The 20,689-nt window shown below is 44.1% G+C and overlaps 1 protein-coding gene across 1 annotated transcript; it reads left to right on the forward strand.

The window, feature by feature from the left end:
* The first annotated feature begins 352 nt into the window (after nt 1-352).
* LOC122614361 lies at nt 353-987 on the forward strand. The gene is made up of 2 exons (XM_043788932.1): nt 353-533; nt 644-987. Exons 1-2 carry the CDS (start codon nt 459-461, stop codon nt 941-943), a joined length of 375 nt encoding a protein of 124 aa, XP_043644867.1. The 5' UTR covers nt 353-458; the 3' UTR covers nt 944-987.
* Nucleotides 988-20,689: the final 19,702 nt, after the last annotated feature.

Here is a 20,689-nt window from a genome sequence, read left to right on the forward strand (position 1 = left end):
TTGTATTTTGTATAATGTTTACCGCACAGTGTACAGATGTTCTTAGAAATACACATCCGTGTAATATTCGGTTATTTCTGGCACACTCGAATCACTTGGGCAGAGATTCCAGGGCAGACACTCATGAGACTCATCAGACCCATCAGCAGCATCAACGGAAAGTTTTCCTCCACTCTCGGAGAATAGAGACAGACAATCGCCGAATAGACTGGCCGGACTTGGCCGAACTTACACCTTTCGATTGGCGAGCGGGCATAAATATTCAATCGGAGGTGGCCTTATCGGCGATACATTCAATTATCTCTGCGGTTTGCGGCTGTTGGCTGTTGCTGTTGTCTGTTGGCTTGTGGCGCTTTAAAGTGTGCCCACACACGCGGCGTTGTGCTCAGTCGAATTTTGTTCTCGGACCATTAAACATTACCCATTCGGCATTCAGCATTCAACATTCAGCATTCAACATGAAAGGCCAACGCGTAGCAGTCGTCGCATTTGCTGTTGTTCTCGCCGGACTGTGCGTGCTATCCGGTCTGAATGTAATGAAAATGAGAATGAAAATGAAAATTGAAATGAAAATGAGACCGAGACCGAGCTGTTGTTGGTGACAATCGAGTAACCGTAACCCTCTATCCGCTTTCTCCCGCAGGCGGCGCCCGTGGAATGCAATAATGGCGATGGCATCCAGATCTCCGGCGATGGCTACCAGAGCCAAACTCAAACCGGTCCCGGCTGCCAGACGCAGACCTCCGAGGATGGCAGCCAGAGCCAGAGTCAGTCGGGCAATGGCTACCAGTCGCAGACGCAGTGCAGCGGCGCCTCCTGCGGTCAGTTCAACACCTTCCCGCCCCTGTTCACCCTTAAGCCGTTGGAGCCCTTGGCACCCATCACCTGGCGGCCTTGGGGCCAACTGGGCGGCAACCAGGTGCAGCAGCAGATCACTTACTAACTTCTTTAATAAAGATTCTACATATTCTTCATAGTTCACAAATTTTGCGATTTTATGTAAGATAACATTGTTTGTCAAAAAAATATCATTAAATATATTTAATATAAAAAATGTACCATGCTGCAAATTTTGGTTCATTAACCGATTTAATTAGCAATCTTAAAGCAGCATAAATTCCCAAAAAACCATAAAAAGTTATGTTTTCTCCGCGCAACGTTGAGATTTCTCCAAAGTCAAAAATACTCTCATTCAAATGCCCCGAAATTCATAAACAAATATTCAGCAACAAATGTTTTCGGTGCAATAAAAAAACGAAAGCGATCTTGAATTTAGATGCTCGGTCTGGCGCTTGTCTAGCTTGACGAGATCTCGCAATTTAATGTGACTCATTCATTTGGTTTTTAATAGTCTGACTTATTTACATTTTTAGTCATGTGGGGTAGATTAGCAACGTTTAGTTTAGCTAGTGTGTGTGATTAGTTCACTGATTGTTCTGACAATGAGCATTTCTGTTTTGGACACGATCGCAGATAATCGCTTTGAAGTATAAACATAAGTTGTTTTACACTTTAAATAAAAATACTTAATACATTCAATTTTAAGTTCGATAATAACATTTTACTTGAAAGTTACGTTCGCATGGAATAAACCGTTTTTGATGATTGATCTAAAGCAGTTCTATTTTCTATTTTCGAACTCTACTTATACTTCGAAATTGATTGTAGTTATCGTAAAATGTTATCCACGATTTTCGAGAGTTGCCAGCGCCAACTTTTGCTTATCACTTAAATCGGCTGGGATTGCAGCGCCAGAGAAGCAAAAATAATGATGAATGTTCGCGAAAGTCTCGTCTGTGGTTAATGCGTTTTTTTGTTTTCCTGTCACTTTGGCTGTGGCTGTGTCGCTGCTGCAGATAAAACTTTTATAATGCGCCCCAACTTTCCGGCAATGTGCGGTGTGCCATCACTTTTGGCAGGCACTGTGGCACCTTCTTCAACGGCTTTCGGCTTTCGGCCTTCGGCGACGTGTGCAAGTAATTGTGGCAAAAGGCAGCACAATAATCAGCGGCAGAAGGATATCGTCAAGCGGCGGCGGTGGTGACGGTGATGGTGACGGTGCCGCCAGCTGGCTTTTAACTCATTTTCTGATTAAAATCGGGGCCATTAAGCGTGCCAGCTCGAATCGGACTAAACTTTTTTAATGGCCCTGACAATAGTTGCCGACGTCAGTGGCGCGGCAGGTTCCCGTTCTGATCCTGCAGTGCAGCCGCAAAAGGACGCGCGAAAATTGGCGCCTGCAACCAACGACGTTGGTCACGACAGGGTGCAGAATTCGGTGTAAAATTAAATTAAAACTGCCAAGCGAAAAGAGTTGTGTGCACAGCGAGAAATAACTACCTTCCTCTCAACTATTTCGCTTTATCTTTACGGCAGCTATCAGTGGAATTTAGCTTAACATATCACACTTGGGTAGTAACACACTGCGATAAGGCTATAAATATGAGAGAATTGTTTACTTGGTCAAATCAAATCAATTATTTTGAGTTTACGCACATGCCGATAAGATGCCAATTAGCATGACCTGGGCTAAGTTTAAATATTGCGTAGTGTACAATGTTTATTTACTTTAAAGTGATTAATAAGCACACATGTGCTCACTTAGATTTGGCTAATAAATATTACAATTAAATCCCCATCTTCAGCTGGAGCTGAAAACTGAAGTTATGATAACTGCTAATTAAGTTCTGGCTTTTTTCTCCGTGTGGCTAAAAAGCGAGCCGAAAGCTGTGAAAATATTTGCGAGCCTTCGAGAAGGAGCAGCAGCAGATGGGCGGCAAACAGCAGGATGAGGACCAGGATCCGATGTAGAACTCTCAGCGCCAGCTGTCAGCGGCTGCCAGAGCAACGATGTCAATTAGTTTTTGAAGCGATGCTGACCTCTTTGGTCCCCTTACCACCCCCCTCCCCTCCTCGTAAAGCCCAGTATCCCACGCTTTCCACGCCTCCAACTTGGCCTTGCTTGTCCTTTGGCCAAGTCAAGTTGGCTTTAAGTTAATTGCATAAGATTTCACTTGGCACTTGGCAATGCTGCTGCTTCTTCTGCTGCTGCTTCTTCATCTGTTGCTGGTGCTACTTCCGTTTCCGCTCGCTCCATGCCATTTTTTAATCAAGTTAAAAGTTATTCTCAAATGGAGTGGAGGGCGAGCAAAATATGCAAGCGCAATGCAAATATCACAAAGAGCCTCCATCTATGGGTTGCATCTCGATGGCAATGCAGCTGAATGCAAACAGAAATATTTACGTACTGATTATTTCATGTGGCATCCGGGGCCAAATTGGTTTTGCCATTCAAACGCCCTCGCCTCGTTAATGTATGCATGTTTTTAAATGCTTTCGTCACATTTAATTTGTGAGATATTCATATGCCATCCTGCGGATTTTCTTTCTTTTTTTTGCTGCAAATACGGAAAATGTTAATTAAACTCGAAATTGTGGGCAGATGAATTTTAACCTATCAATTCGATTTATAATGTGGAACGGTAAGTTTGGCAGCGCGGTGATGTCGATTTGTTGAACATGGTGTATAAGATAAGTGCTTTTTTATCTTTCTCTGTTCAACTCTTAATTGATATTTAAGGATATTATAAATGTATCAGCTTGGCTGCTTGCAAATAGTATTTAAAGAGCTTTAAGATTATGTTTAACTTTAATCCAAGAATACTAAAGTGTAATGAGTTGTCGACTTAACATGATATTTATGTGGCAGCTTTCGTTTTCACCTGCCTGCCACCATATTTCATTTGTCATTCGGCTCGCCACTTTTTTTTTTGTTCATTTTTTATAAATTATCGCTGGCAACAACACAAACACACAGCCATCGAGAGCCCCACAAATGCTGAAGCTATTTCGGGTGCTTTACACCTGCAAAGCGCCTTTGATTGATGATACAGGTAATTGATAAGGCGCCTCAAATACCTCGGGTGGCTTCTTTGCCCCTCACCCAGCTAATTGGCTGCTAAGTAGGTGATGTTTAAAAATATTTTAGCGCAGCATTCTCGCAGTACACCTTACCCATTTCCCATTTCCCGTTTTCCCATTTTCGGGACGGGTCTTTGCCTAATTATGCACTCAAAGCTTAGTCAACGAGCTCGTTCCGAGATGGTTTGAGCTAATTAGGGCGTCCAACGTTAATTGCAATTTGCACTGCCACTGCCAAGGGAAAGGGCATTTTCCAAAAGGGGGTGCAAAAGGGGCGGGAAAACTAAGGGGAGGAGAAAGGCTCGGGGAAAACCCAGTTTGCCGGTTACGAGATGTCGCTCAAGTTCTTCAGCTGTTGCTGTCGTTTTGGCCGCGTTGTCACGTTTTTGGTTGCTGCGATTCCCTATGACTTCATTTCTGGATGCCACAGATGTTGCACTTGCCATGCGATTTGCACTTACGTGTGAATGGGATGGATAGAGGGCACGCAAAGGGATGGATGATGAACACTGAGAGCTTTTTATTACTTACAAGTTTTGTTTAAATACAAATATTTAAATATTTACATTTGAAAGTCCAACCTTTTTCGTATACATACATATATTTAAAGGTTATTCAGTATTACCGAATTTAAACGTTTCTGCTATAAAATGCCTTTGTTTTCAGTGCAGAAATAAAAACAGATAAGTGCCGATGTAACCGAATCTTGACTGGCTTTTCTGTCTGGGGCAGAGCCGAAAATTTTCTAATTTTCTACTGCAGTGATTTCGCATGCATAGAGAGTTGCACTGCCCGCCTCCTGATTTCCCCACTTTATTTCCCACTTTTCCCCACTCACCCGACATTTTTCCGGCCCTTCCCTGGGGCGCGTTCCACTGATTTATGCGCATCAATAAGTTCCCTGAGTGCGATACTTATGCGAAATGTGCCGCAATGAGACGTGGACTTGCCCATGCCACGTACGCCTGCAGTTGCTGTCCACCATCCCCGCCGTCTCCGCCAAACCCCAGGATTTTCCGAGATTTCCACCTCCTGCTGCTTGTGTTCCAGCTGCTAAAATAATGATTTGCATTTCGATTTGGGGTACGATTTCGATTCGGATTCGGATTCGGCTGAGATATATGGGTGGGGGCGAAAGAGAATGATGGCTCAGCTTGGTCGCACGCTCTAATGAGAGTAACGTTGCACAGAAAAAAAATTCAGCTACAGTTACAAGTGGAAATGGCACTTAGCAGCACAGGTCTATAGCCAATATAGAAACAATTAAGTTGTTTATATAGCTAATGCTCTTTAATAAAGCATTGTTTACGTGGCTGCTTGGCACATAATTTCCTAAATATCTACGAATTATTGAACTTAATTTGGTAGTGAAATGAGCAATTCGTACCCCCCTTTTGTTGGGGTGTAGTAGCCCATACCTAAACGGCTTATCGCTTTTGGGGGGCACAAGCCAACTGGCCAGTCAAATAATTCATTTTCGCCTCTTTGTTTGTTGGCCACGTTTACGGCCCTCGCTTATCTTAATGGGTCAAAAGGTTATGACCAGCCTTGAGATGAGACAGTCCGAACTTCCGGCGACTGAGACTGAGACTGCGACTGAGACTGGAGTGGAAACCACGAACCGCACAGTGCTGACCACCAACAGACATCCTTTGCATTCAAACGGCGCTCCACGGTGGGTCCCAAAGACTTTGACCAGAGATTAGGCGTGCTTATAGTCAGATTTATGGATCGTCAGCGGGAAAACCTTTTAGCCCCCGTCCACTCGATTTGGCAATAAACACACGATACACACACAGCGGCACACGCAACTGCAGAGCCAGCAATTTTGGAGTTCCATAAGCGTCATTTAATTAATTCGAAAATTACGTTATTTTCGACTCCGGCCCTCTTCTCTTCACTCGAGCAGCCAGACTCCGGAGTCCTCAGGCCGGAGACCTCAGGCCGGAGTCCTCGTCCTCAGTCCGGAGTCTCGAGTCCGGATACACAAAGGCAAAGAGGTCGGCTGGTTGGTTGGCTTGGTTGGTTTGGTTGGCTGGCATACTCAGCTCATTTGCTAAATCAAGCATGCGCCACTTAAATTTTCATTAGACTGTTTTCCCCGGCTTCCACCTCAGACATTCGCTGGGCAAAAAAAAAAAGAACCGCCGCAGCAATGTGCGCACTTTGTCTTAATGATGTTAAAGTGAATTTAAACTTACGTGATTTTTACGTGAGCTGCAGTAATTGCCGTTGCCGATGCAGTTGCAGCTGCACTCGCATGACTTCCATGACTTTCAGAAAAGGTGAATGAGCTCAGCGTCTCAGTGGGATTTCCTCGGAAGGGCTACCTTCCACTAAGTCATAATTCTGATACGGTCTCATCATTCAGCTGGTGCCAGAGATTTGGCACATGTGCTCACGTCTGGGCCATAAATATTGCGGCTAGCTGGCAGCTTGGCAATGGCATATTGGCAATGCCGGAGTGCCCGATTAAACCATAAATTTAACGCATTTCAACATGTGCAAGCAGACGGACAAACGGACGGACGGACAAACGGACAAACGGTAGTGCAATTGCCCTCGGCCACACTCACAAAGCACATCGCGTATACGCAACGTTGTGCCACGTACGCAGCGCATCGCTGACCTTTGAACCACTGTGCGCCGTCATATGCAAAGCCATGCTCCGCAGTGATGGTCTTGTCGCTGAGGCATTTAATTTGCCGAAACATCCAGCCACCCACTTTTCACCTGCTGCTGCCACGCTATTTAGCCAGTTAAACGCGGCCAGTTGGCCAAATCGAAGAGCCATTCGGTTTGCGTGCGTGTGTGTGTGTGCGTGTGTGTGTGTGCGTGTGTGTGTGTGCGTGTGTGTGTTCGTTTGCGAACCCAAAACCAAGGCCATTTTCATTGAGCACCCTCGGCGGTCTGTCTGCAGCTTTCGCCTGTTCCGACGGCCAAGGAAATACGACCGGAACTTGTGCACTGCAAGGAAATGGAGTTGTCTAAATACAAAACAGTGGCAGTTCTATAGAATATAGAAAAATGTGCTGAATAAACTACACTAGCTTTGAATAAAATGCAGTTTGTACTTATAATCATTATCAACATTCTACATATCTAACAATTAATAGAGTTGAGCCAAACTCGCCGCATATTTTCTCCGAGTGAAGCTGCTTTTCCTGTTGCTTCAGGGGCTTAAATGAGGGGGGCTAGAAGTGGGTGGCGGTGGTGGCCTACAGTTCGCCAGGTTCGGCGTCATGCAAGTGGGTGTGCTTAATTCCGTTACACTCGGGTTAAATACACACATTGAGAGCGACCGCGGAGTGGATGAGTGGATGAGGGGTGTGGGTTTAATCATGGCATCGCACTTGAAACGGGGATTCCCGGCTTAAAATCGGATTTGCCACGCCCAAGCGACGCCCAACCAAGCTTATCGAATTGTTCGCATTATCGTTTAGATTTTAGTGGGCCAAGGAAATTAATTTCGAGAGTGGGTTTGCTCCAGCCAGCTCGGCTGGCAGGCACCTGACATGTAATTACTAAACTTACCAGCCGCGCGGAGCATGTGGCATCCGATTCCATCATCGACCATGGAGGTTTCGACATCATGCTGGATAAATCTCGTTAATTCGTTAATGCATTGGCGTATTACTTAGTAGCGTACGTACTTCTGCCAATTCCCCAACGAACTCCAAGTCAGTGTATGTACCCCAGTGCCATTTATTATGTTTGTTTCATTACGGATGTCGATAAAACGGCAAATGGCATGACAACAAGCGGATTTGCGGCCAAGTCGAGCGAGCACACATGCTGACGGTCTTTTGTTAGTTACTTTAAGCAAATATAGCCATTATTGTAACGAGTGTTTGCGGGACATTGGCAGTTCGATTTGGTGAAACTTTGGCTCGCGCACAGAAATCAAAACAAATTACCGCGATCAACAACAATCGACATTTGTTATCCTATTAACGCAGCCATATCCTGGGCCAACATACCAAAAATATGGCCAGAACCACTGACAACATGGCCGTACATTAGTGAGAGCCAGAATTTCCAAGTGATAAAGCAATAAATGTCAAGGAACCAGGCAGGCAGCAACTCGACCACAAAATGTACTCCTAAATAAGCCTATTTCTCTGGCCATAAGTTTGCCTTTGAGTGTGATAAATAAAGGATCATAAATATCTGCCAAGTTTATATAAGTAGATAATATGTAGGAAGCAAAGGAGGCCAAGCAATGCTAATAGGTTCGGAGCTGAAAGTATACCCCATATTACACAAATATGTTTACCAATGGCAAAGGATTCATTATATTATAATGCGTGTAATTAATATAATAACTATCTTGTTAGCAGTTATGCCTTTCATTTCATATTTGCCATGTGTTGTAAAAACCTGTCATTTAAGCCATTTCCCATACGTATGTGGTTTAGAATTGACTAGCTTATTATAATTGGACTTAAACAGAAATCATTTGCTCCAGCGTGACGCTTCCATTTACCTGGGCTTAAGTGGCATTCGCAGCAGGTGCAACTGCTGGTCATCGTTCGGGATTTAATGGACTCCATAAAACCGCAGATAAGTTGTGCACAGAGCAAACAATGGCTGGCTTTGCTTAGGTGCAGCAAATGTGAAAGCATCGAGAGCATTAAAGCAAACAAGCTGATTAACAAATAATGCACATGTGTGTGTGTGTGTGGGCATGGATATGCAAATACATCGAGCGGAAGTATTATCCTTGCAGCTGCCAGCCACAACGGCAGGACATGCATAAACGGATGAAAACGGATGAAAGTGGGGATTCGCATTGAGTGTGAAAGCGAAACCATCAAAATTGAACGCTGCACTGGCAACTGTAATGGGACTCTCGATATTACGGATGTGCACACACTGAAGAGCACCCATAATTGCGACTCAATGGCACTTGAATTGGCACTCGCTTGACTTACGGGCTTATTAGGGATGAAAGAACTGGCCAATGGTGCATGAATATTTGAATAGGTGAATAGCTCACCCGGACACACTAGGGCTCTTATGAACCAAGTAGGTATATGTGAGTGTTTGATTGATTGTGCGTAAATCCATCTTAGTGTCGTGTAATGTATTCATTTCGAACTGTCCCTCTGGGCGCATCTTGATTTATACCGTCTAGACTGGATTTGAAGCCAAAAATGTGTTTATAATTCGTTGGGACTTTCTTTGTTTGTTTGCCCACAACATTAATGAATAAATGCATGGTGGATGTTTGTTGGCAAAATGCAGATTAGATGGGCATTTGCCATTGACCCAGCGCCCAGTGAACCGAACCATTCACAGATGACCACTCGAATGAGTCAAGCATGGGGACAAAGTATTTTAATTGGACTGCTGCTGGAAGTTTGAGAACTTTTGGGAAAGGGTCAAGCGCTCCATAATAAACTAGCTGCTAATTTACTTGGGCCAACAGCAACACACACAAGCCAGCACCTGAAGTTATTTACCGACTGGCGGCCAACGGATAAAAACTCCCAGTTGAATCGAGTGGAGCTCTCGGCGAGGTGCTAACCTCTGGCAATTTATGTGTTTCATTATTAAACTTTGCCACCTGCCGCATATTTAGCAACAATAACAAAAGGCACACACACACACACACTGGGCGCAATTTATTGGCCAAACACCTCGGCCGGAGCCACTCTACAAATGACTGCCGCTGGTCTGTTTGGTGGGGCTAAAAGCAAGTGAAAGCACGAGAAACTGAAAATCAATTGAATTGTAGATGCGGGTTAAACATGAAAGCAAACATGGCCCCCTGCAAACGAGGCTGGCCCAAGTAAATAAAAACATCGTAAAGCCAAAGACCCTCTTATTCTTGGCCTTTTTACACACACGATTGAATGCGCAATTTATGCGGTGTAATTTATGAAAACAAAAAGCGGAAACAATATTTCTACCACTGCCTCTGTGCCAGCAACTTGACCATTATCTGCTGTCTACACACCAGGCACAGGCCAAGTCGCAGTTATTTATGTGGATGCAACACGGCCCACGACAATGGGCCTCCGCTGCGAGGCAAAAACTTCGCACTTCAGGCCATCGCCGGTCCACAGGGCGTATGAGCATTTATTAGCTTTTGCAACAGCTCGAATGTCGGGGTGTTACTTTAATTGCGGGGATGGATCTATTGCAGGCGCATTTGCATTGCTGATTGCCAGGCTTGAAAATTCAGCAGCTGGCGGTGGGACACTGAAAAGGGGAATGGCCTTGGAGACACTGAGCAAAACGGGGGTATTTTGAGCCAAAGTACTTCAAGGTAAGTAGCCTGCTCTAATAACAGTCTAAAAGTATGCACCAAAATTTACTTAAGCTCTCTCTATATGGATTTTAGTATTAACACTAACTTTTCTTTCCGTGTACTTTAGATTGGCAGGGCCCAGGACTTTTGCTCATTGGGCGCCAGCAGCAGCAAAACTACTCGCATAAACAATTTCCACAAATGGCGGCTAACAAAGTGATGCTTTAGGCCATGGCTATTGTATGGCAGTATGGTAGTACCTCCCCCTTTGGTTACCCTACCCCCCGTGTCCTTTTGGCCCCCTTTCTAGTCCTGGGAGACGAAGACCCACCGCATTTTGCTAAGTCGCTTGTGCCGTTCGTGCCTTGGCCGTTTTCTTTTATTATTTTGCAGCCCTTTTAGCCAACGGGGCCCAGCGGCCTGTTTGCCCTGGCCAGAGAAGCATAAAAATCACGCACTCACAAACAAATAAAATGCTGACAGCATATATTTCCGTTTCCGTTCCGGCTACAGTTTTCAGTTAAACAAATGCCCCGCATATGCGGCTCGCTTTTCCGTTTTTCCCCTTCATTCTTTCATTCTGTTTGTATTTGAGCGGATGTATTACAATTTGGAAATGTCTAGGAAACGCACATTTATGACAAAAGGGATAACTTATCCATGGCCGGATCCCTTTGGGCCTATTTGTTTAACAGAGTTCGCATTTTTATTTTAATGCTAATTCGGCCAAGCGACCCAACTGCGCTAAATTAGCAGCTGCAGATCGTAAAAAGTGCTGGTGGTGGTGGTGGTGGTGAGGGAACTAAAATCGCACTTCCGCCGGAAGTGGTTTGCCAGAGATTTAGTCTTCTATCCATTTTTACGATGCCTTCGATTTGATTGACGCAAAGTTGTTGGATAAACACACTTCCCACACACTTTTTCTACCATCCCAGCATTTTGTACCAGCCAGCTGTAATTTAATAGCTCGGCCTGCCGCAGCCAGGCTCTCGGGTAAATAAAGTTAATTAAATTTAAATATTTGTGTTTTGCAGCCCCGGCTGGATTTCTTTTCTCTTGTGCGTACAAAAAAACCGCAGACACACACACACCACGCCCACCTCCGCCAAAACTTTCAACGCACTCAATGGGGCGTTAAATTTTGTTATAGTGTGTGTGTGGTTGTCTTTCTCTGTGTGTGTGTGTGACACCCCACGCTGCATAAGCGAAAAAACAGTTTTCGAAAATTTATTACGAAATAATTCATAAAAACGCAGGCCGACGCGACGGACCATTGTCAACCGCTAAAAAGGCGTCCAGGTGAGCGCTGGGCTCTGACCTCAAACACCCCACCGCCCACACAACAAACACACACACAGCACACACACTTGCCACACACCCAAATAAAACCAAAGAAAGCGAAAACAAAGTGTCCCTGCTGCGGACAGTTGGCTAGTGTCAGCAGCTGCACTGCACAAAAAGTTGGGCAAGCTACATCATCAAGATACTCTACTAAAATGTCTAGAGTTCATTTTTAACATACACACTTTTAAGCCTAATTAAATATATTTATATTAGTATTTTCATCAGAAGTCCATGCTTATGATTCCATAGAATCCATACAATTTTATCACTTTATACTAATATTTTTTTTCTCTGCATGATGCGCTGCCAACGGACGGACACACATAAATGGTTTGGGCAGAAGAAAAATTGTTAAATTTATATTTATTTTTATGGCTTGGCTTTGTTTCAGACACTGGCGCAGACTGCCACGCCCTTGTGCGTGCGTGACCGCCCTATTTTTCATTTTTTCATACCCATCATTCAGCGTTTTAGTGAGTTGGCAGCATTTCAGCATTTCAACTTCGCTGTTTCGCTGCTGCGCCGCCTTTCACTTCAGTTTGTGCCCCGTGCGCTTAAATGTTTGCACTTTTTTGTTTGGCCATTTTAAAAATATTTTGTGCCCTTTGTTTGGGGCGCCTCTTTGGGTGCTTTTGCTGCATGCCACGCCACACATTTATATGCAAATGCATGTGTGTGTGTGTGCATGTGTGTATTGGCACAGTTTAACTGTAGCGACTCCTCTTTATGCGATATACATATGTATAGTATATGTGTTATTTTCAGTTCCCTTTATGAGCACTTCTTTTTTCTGGTTTATTGGTACGATCGTTTTTCACATTGCCGCGCATTTTCCTTTTAGTCGTTTTCCCCCTTTTGCGGGTCAGCAAATGTTTGCGGTTTTACTTGTCAATTTGAAGTGCATTAAATGGGCCACCCCCCACATCGGAAAAGGTGTTGGGTGGCAGTTTTTCACAGCAGGATTTGCAGCATGTTTTTTTTGTGCAACTCTGCCGACAAAAAACGCAACAGGACACACGAAATGTGGAACTGTGCGAATTTCATTTGGCGCAATACTCCAAACCTTTTCATGACTCTTTGTTGACTCTTTTATGGCAATTAAACATTAATATAGGAAACCGTTGAAGACCGCTGTCAGAAAATGATAAATTTTATTAGATTGATCCACAGCGGAACTTCACTTAAGGTGGTATGAATAATTTACTTTTCACTTTTAACTGTTAAATACAAAAAACCATTAACTTCCGAAGCCACAAAGACACGGAAAATCGCTCGATTGCGAGGCGAAGTGAAAACACAACCCATTCGATTAAAATTTAACCAAAGCAATCGCATATGTCATTCGCAATCCGCTGGCTGTAAAAAGAATTGTTTTCCAAATTGTTTGACGCTTGCCAGATCAATGCGAACTTCGAGGGGAAAAGTACTTACAGCACTCACTGTTCTCAGTTCCACCCAGAGCACTTGAACATGATTGAAAAATTATACTGTTGCCATGGGGTACATACATATGTACAACGCTCGTATGTTTGTACATATCATATGTACATATGTACATATCTCTGCTGTGTATATTTTCGTGGGCGGTGGCTTCTTGGCGGTTGGGTTTATTTAACACTTCCAAACAATTCGCGCGAAACGGGCAGGGAAAAAAGTAATGCCAAGCAGGGAAAACAAGTACGTTGGAAAAACGTGCCAAGATCCCCCTCCCCTCCCCCTCTCCACCACACCATGCTCACATCACTTTTTCATGTTTCGCCAACGAGCTGGCAGTAAGCAGCAAAAATTCAACACTTTGTTAAAATGTCAAATGAAACATGTCATTTATCATGGCCGCACCACTCCCACTCGAGTCCTGCCACTGCTACTCCTACTCCCACTCCTGCTGCCACTGCCACTGCCACTGCGACACTGGGTCCTGTATTCCGGTTACTTCGCAGCACTCCGTGTCCGTGTCCTGTGCGGCCGCCTCGAGTGGATATATCCTGTGCGCTCTTATCTGTCCTAACAAGCGTTACGTTTTCAGCAAATACGCTTATGCCCGGCGACAACGCAACGAATCGTCTCAGCGCGACGGCAGCTTCTGCTCCAGCTATTTCTTGCTTCCTTCCGCTGGCAGTCGTAACGGCGGGGGAAATGTGGCAAGGCGGGGGGGGGGGGGGGAAAAACACTGAGGCAAAGCCACATCAAATGGAAATTTAAAAATGTTCTTCCTCATTTCGCCGGGCTATTAGGAGGTACAACCTCACAAGGCAGGGCATTTCACTAGGGATACCCATTTCAAACATCCTTTGACTGTATTTCTAAATTAAAATACTCAGAATCATAGGTTTTACCCAAATACAAGTATTTACATATAAGTAAAAGGGAAAAAAGGTGTTGAAAGTATTATAATTAATAACTTTGATAGAATATATTTGTGCCCCTTTTTTCTTTCGCTACGTTGTCATTCCTGCTTAATATTTTAGATACTTTTTGTACAGTGAAGCCTGCGCTGCTGTTGACATTGCTTAAGTGCGGGGCCAACCTTTTCGCACTCGACAGCGGCGCTGAAACATTCTCTGTGATAATTTTTGAGAGCGCGCTCAAAATGAAACTCAAACTGAAACTGAAATGCACAACCAGCCAAGGGCACCCACACAGTGCCCGCCAAAACTACACGTACGTCGGCCACCAGCCACGCCCATTGCTGTGGGCGTTGGGTGGTTAAATGGGTGGTTTCAACGACGACGCATTTAAAATTGAAACAAATTGTGAATGATGGAGCAGGGGCATGGGACATGGAGCACGGGCAGGGGTTTGGGACATGGAGCAAGGGATGGGGCATGGAGCAGGGGCATGCAGCATGGGCTGCGTCCAGAAGGGGGGCGTATGAGTTTCATGGGCGTGTTTGTGGATGTGTGTTTGCCAATTGCTACTCATGCTGCACTGGCTGCCATGTTTGCTCCCCCAGCTCCACGAGCGGAGTCCTGTTTGCCGAGGCTCCAGCGCTGTTTGCTCCCGGCGAGCTCTGCGAAGTTGTGGCTCCTTCGAGCTGGGAGGACAATAAACCATAACTTAGTGTGCTCGGTAGTTGCCGGCAGTGGCCGGGCACAAACTACACTCACCTGACCAAGCCAAACACATTGAGACTCTATTAGAGGGAGATGAATGAGTTGCAAAAGTGGTCAGCGGCAGCATTTTAACTGCCTGTGTTTGCAAGGAAAATATATATCTAAATTCTGGGAAGTGTATATATATTTGAACTTATGAAGTCGTCATTTGCTCATATTAAATTCAGCATGGCTGGCAAATAATAAATGCATTTCCTGAGCATATTAAGTGGCAGATAATTGTTAAATAAACATGAATTACCGATTAATTTTGCTGATAAGCTTGCAGCGTTTTGTGGCTCACTTGATTTAATCTCGCATATGCCACGTTTTGTAGCACTCGCATATCTTTGCCGCACCGCCGTCAGCTGATTAAACTCTTTTGCTAAGCGAGCCGGATGAAAGCGTGTCGGAAATAAATCGAAAAACTTTATTAATCATAAGATGCTTGTGCGCCAGTGGCAGTCGTTGCAGCAGCCGCAAGTTACTCATACGCCGTGTTGAGCATTTAAAATGCTGTTCCTTGCAAGTGTGTGTGTGTTATACGTGTGTGTGTGTGAGCTTGAGTGAGTGCGTGCAACGCAAAATTATGGCACACATTTATCAACGTTTTAAACGCGCTGATGACAATCTGCTTGGCTGCAATTTAAATATGCAAATGACAGACGCCGCGGGGCAAAAATAAGGGGCAGGATGAGTGTATGGGGTACGTAACAGATCAGGAAGCGGACTTCGCATTGTTGGGTGCGTTATGGCCCAGACTCCTTTGGCGCTACGCTTCCCCGGTATTCCTGGCGATGCTCCTGCAGCTGCGTCTGAAGTATGCACGTCAACGCATTTGCAAAATTCACTGAGAAAAATCAATTACCAGTACAAGTAAATAATCATTTCTTCTGTTAATTAATATCACTAAACTCTTTTCATTTGGAGAAAGGCTCAAAAGCTTTGCAATATGGGTACAATTAAAGCCCAGTAAATTGGGAAATATTTTCTATCAGTGTGCGTACATATTTTAGAGCGCACTTAACTCGTTTGCAGCTGAGGTCCTTGGGCTGCTGCCATCCAACCCAACTCATCCTGGCTGCTCCTTGGCGCGCCTGGGTGTATGCAATAAAAATGGCTAGCGAGCAACAATGCGAGTGGAAGGCAGGGGTCGGGGCCGTCGGGTTTGCCATCGAATGTAGATGCTGAATGCCATGTTGCCCTCGTGAACTTTAATTACAAAATGTGCTCTGTCTGCGCCTCGGGATGTCCAACTGTTGGCAAACTTTGGGCCTCTGCCGGAGCCGCATAGAAAATATGTAAATCATAATAAGCGGCGTGCTCGCCTGACATCCGCAGAGCTATTGCTATTGCTATGGCTATGTGGCTATGTGGCTCCACGCTTTAGTTTCAGCTTTGGATTCAGCTCTGGCAAACCGCAAATTAAAAATTTCTGCACGTCTCCACATAAAAAACTTTTCTGCTCTTCATATTTTTCTTCCTTTGGCTTTCTTTTTATATTTCCCTGCTCTCCGCCATCCATTTTTCCATATTTCCTTTCTCTCTTATTTTTTCGTTTAGTTTCTGAAGCTGGCAGTGCTGTCGCCGGTTTATTTCCTTTTATATTGCTTTGCTTTATGCACACACACACACACACACTTACGCAAGACACACACACACGCACACTCAAACTATTACATATGCAATATGTGCCTGCCTGGCACTTCAAAGTTTAGCTTACATTTATTTGCGTATGTGTGCTTCACTTGAATTGTTATGTGAATGCGTGCGGGGGCGGGGGTGGGCGTGGGAGATCCTTTCATGGCGACCCCTTTCGCCACCCCTCCCCCTGCCTGCCTGCAACTGTCCTGACGCGTTGATTGTGTTTGCATATTATACACGCCCTTTTATGTCCTATGGCAATATGAAATTTATTGTCTCCTTCTCAGTGTTGCAGCCTCGCAGCAGCCTCAGCCTCAACCTCAGCCAACGGCCTTCAGTCCTTCAGCCCGTCAGCCTTGACAGGACGACTGGGGGTGGGTGTTGGGTGTTGGGGTTGAAGTCAGAGAGCGACAGAGAACAGGACATTGATTTTAATCCCAGTCGGAAGTCGCCTGCCATTCGCTTTACGAGCACCAGTAGCGGCAGCAGCAGAAGCAGCAACTGCAGCAGCAGCACAAAAGCAGAAGCAAAAGCAGGCGAGCACATTTTTAATTAAAGCAAGAAAAAACAAAAGGCGAACGTGGCAGGCAATGCGGTTTTCCAGCTGCCACAAAAAGCACCACAAATTGTTGAGCAGGCTGCGAAATGCCACAAGTAATGCAAGATTAAGATGAGTGCTAAATGAAGAAAGTATAGATAAATGTTTATCCTTTCACTGGTGTCCTATTTCAAATGTGTTGGCATTGCATCTTGCTGATTGCAACAAGCAGTTGTTGAAAAACATAACAGACAAAACTATTGTATTGCGCCATATATAATATTTATGCAAAATATCCTAGAAGTCAAGTTCGTATTAGTTATTTTAGACCTTGTACACATACATGGTGAATTGAATACCATTGGCCCATGTAACATAATTCAATCGTGCCTCGCATAATGACCTCTTTAGTGGCATTTGTATCATTATGTGACTATTATGGTTTCCGCTGAGCCAGCCCGAAAAAAATAACCAAATAACTCCGCTTGGCCGGGAAATGCATTCAGCTGCATGCACATGGCAACTCTCAAATAGCCAGTCTCTCGTGTGGCATGCAACTGAATGGTAGCGGGAAAAAGTGGCAAAATAGGGAAAAATAGGGAAAAACAAAGCATTACCAAAAAGCGATTACCCCCAAAAACTAACATAACACGCCAATTTATGTGCACAATTGTTTACACGAAGTTGTATGGCCATTCAATGGCTCCGCTGCTCCGTTGCTCCGTTGCTCAATTGTTCAATTGTTCAGTTGTTCAATTGTTTAGGTGTGCACTTTTCCAACTGATTGAATGTGGAGCTGCCGGCTGTATAGCCGTAATTATGGCCGGGGTAACCAGTTTTATGATAAATGCGGACGGCTGCTGGCCCACACGGCGTATACGTAATTCAATCAGAAGGCCATTAAATCGAGAAAACTTTTTTTCAATATTCGCGGGCATTAAGCTTCAATTTATTTCAATCAGCGAGCGCACAATTTGCGTCCACAGAAGACCATAAAATTGCAGTAAATTCAACAATTGTAGAGTTCAATTACGTAGCAGCCTGATATGCAGATATATATACCCACTATATATATAGTATAGGTTTTTTTCTTACACTTTTTCGTTTCAATTTCATTTCACGGCTGCCTCTCTACAATTGACAATTTAATGGAGTCTTCCGCAGTTTGCGGCTGAGGTCGAGTAAAAGCCATTGTCTGGGGCTGGGGCTTTCCCTTGGCTTTTCTCCGGGAATTTTCCCTCATTCCGCAAGTGTTAACCGCTTACTTAGGCCATTATGCTCGCTGGCCGAGGCGACATTGTATTAGGCTGGCAAATTTATGGACGCGGCTTTTATGCTTTAAGGACTTCGGCCAGGACTCGAGCGTTAATGGGCGCACTTGTGAATTTATGGGCATGGCCTGCGGTAAAAGATAAGGATAAACCTCCTGACTATGTCTATTTCATAGTTAGCATCCTGAGCTTCCGCTAAGTATGTAACTTACTGCACAAATGGTCTCAGTCACCTGGTGTTGCACGTGGCATACGAGTATCTTCACGATTTTATGGCTTTCACACCTCGCTCACATATTTACTATACAAATTACAATTTTTATTGCATGTGATTTCAGTTCCTTTTTCTTCGGGCACGTGGCAAAGGGTTCTCCATTTCATTCAGAATTAATGGTTTATTTATATGATGTGTTGAGGTCGATATAGCGGGATTGCTCGTACAAACTTTACTGCCCGGCAATTGCTGTGTGTTGGTGTTGCATGTGCCACAAATTGGGGCTCAAATGGTATGCTTCAATTTCAAGTTTCGTTAACTTGTTTTTTCGACTGTCTGTGTTCGCGGTAAATTGTACATTTTCATAACTATGCGCAAATTGCTGGGGAGCACGAAGGGTAATTCTTTGATTAGAGCCCGCGTGTTGCATGTTGCGTGTGGATATTATGCTAATTTCCACTGCCGTTGCACTCAGTAATGCCGAGTGTTTTTCCGTTTGTTAAATATGTATGACATGCAAATGGGCCGCGAACCGACTTGATCGATTTAACAAAATGGTTAGCATTTTCAGCCCAATTAATTTGTTTTGTTTTTCGCCTCTGATTTGTTGTAATCAAGTGCGTTTCCATTCAGTTGTCAAATTTATATAATCATATTAAGGGACTCGGCATTAACATAATGAGTAATTAAATTCGAGAGCATTAAGGCTTTTATTTGGCTTATTGTATCCAAACTAACTAGTATATTTTGGCCAAAATCAATGAAAATATATAACAAATATTTATAGATATTTTTTCTATTTTTATAGTAAACATTATGTTTAAACGCTTGACTGCCGTTTAATTATTAATCAACTGGCTGTGCAAAAATTTGTCTTCAGCACTTACATAATATATAAAAGTATTTATCCAAAAATGACAAATATTTGTGCTGATTATATTTATTTTCGCCTCTGGCAAAATATACACGGCTTTGACTTGGCTTTGCCCGAAGTTTTGCATAATTTCGCATGTATGCCAAAGTTTCAGTTGTTAGTTTATCTGCTGATGGCGTTAGTTAGAGAAATTGTTATATCCGTTTTTCCTCCATTTTCGTCCACTCGTACCCGCAAAACCACGCACCACAGCGAGCTGCAATATGCAGATTCTAAAAATGAAATTAAAATAAATGGCAGCGCAAGCGGCGAATGAAGAAAAACTATTTATTTATTTGTGTTTTTGGAAAATTTTGTGGCACGCTTCTTTATGTGTTGTCATTAGGCAAATAGTTTGCGGACCGACTGTGAAATACGAGTGTGTGCAACGCTGCATGTTGCATGCGCTACAAAACGTACAACACACAATTATGGCCAACATTGGGGAATGTGACGCCAGTGATTTATCAGCACAGAGATATCAATGTCGGGTTACAATGTGCTGCTTGTGTGGTGTGGCCTAAAACAAAACAAAACCAAACAAAAACAAACAAAATGGCTGCATAATTTAATTGGGCTGGTAAATTTAATGGGTTCATTAGACGGGTGTTGCCTACTTTTCGGCGTCTCTGCTGCTTTGCTGCTCTGCTGAAAATAATGCAAACCGTGAGTTGCCTTTGGGCCACCAGCAGTCTGGGTGCGTTTTTCCTTAGCCATTTTGCCCGCTCATTATTCCTGTTGCTTGGGAAATGGCGCTACTGTTATTATAATACTTTTATGCCATCGTTTACCCTCGCTGATGCGGCTGCTGTTGTTGCTGCTGTTGCTGCTGTTGCTGCTTTTGCTGCTGCTGCTGCTCCTGTTGGTGTTGACTTAGTCAAGAGCAATTAACATGCAAATAAGGCCTATTAGTTACCCAAACGTCAGCCTGTCAGCTGCTGTGTCTCCCACACTGGCCACCCTCACAGCCACGCCCAGTCGCACCTTTTGGCGGCAGCTCTTTAAGGATTCCGCGACAGGATGCTCGCTCTTTTCTGCCCTTTCGGGTCGCACTTAAATGACTTACTAATTTCAAGTTTGCCATCTTCACAGTCTTCACGGGCAGTATCGTTAAAAATCTTAATTGGCAATTTAGCGTAGAACATCGTAACGTTCATCGTTGGATTAAGTGTTATGCTTGGGATGCTGGCGGTGGGAAACTTTTGATTTTCAAAGGGTCAATCCTTTGTCTTTAATCTAATCACCTAGGGCGGCCAACAATTTTTATGAAGTTTCGCCCTGCATTCGGCAATTAATGTTAATTGATCGCTTAAATCCAAGCACTTCCATTAAAACTTTTCGCGATGCGGCGCCAAAAGTTAAAGCTAAAGCGTAATTGCGATCCAAAGTGAGATGCGGATTCGGTTGTGGGCATCCGCCTTGATTTACATTCCAGGATCCCAGGACTTGCCTCATCACCATCACACATTCGCCCCGTGTGCCGCACCCATGCAAGT

The sequence above is a fragment of the Drosophila teissieri genome, chromosome 2R (genome assembly GCF_016746235.2).
Source record: "Drosophila teissieri strain GT53w chromosome 2R, Prin_Dtei_1.1, whole genome shotgun sequence".
Classification (NCBI taxonomy): domain Eukaryota; kingdom Metazoa; phylum Arthropoda; class Insecta; order Diptera; family Drosophilidae; genus Drosophila; species Drosophila teissieri.

Bases quoted from the DNA above. Each gene is read 5' to 3' on its own strand.
- LOC122614361 (XM_043788932.1), top strand. From the start codon at position 459: ATGAAAGGCCAACGCGTAGCAGTCGTCGCATTTGCTGTTGTTCTCGCC. The intron at 534-643 runs GTAATGAAAATG...TTTCTCCCGCAG, and splicing joins GCGTGCTATCCGGTCTGAAT to GCGGCGCCCGTGGAATGCAA.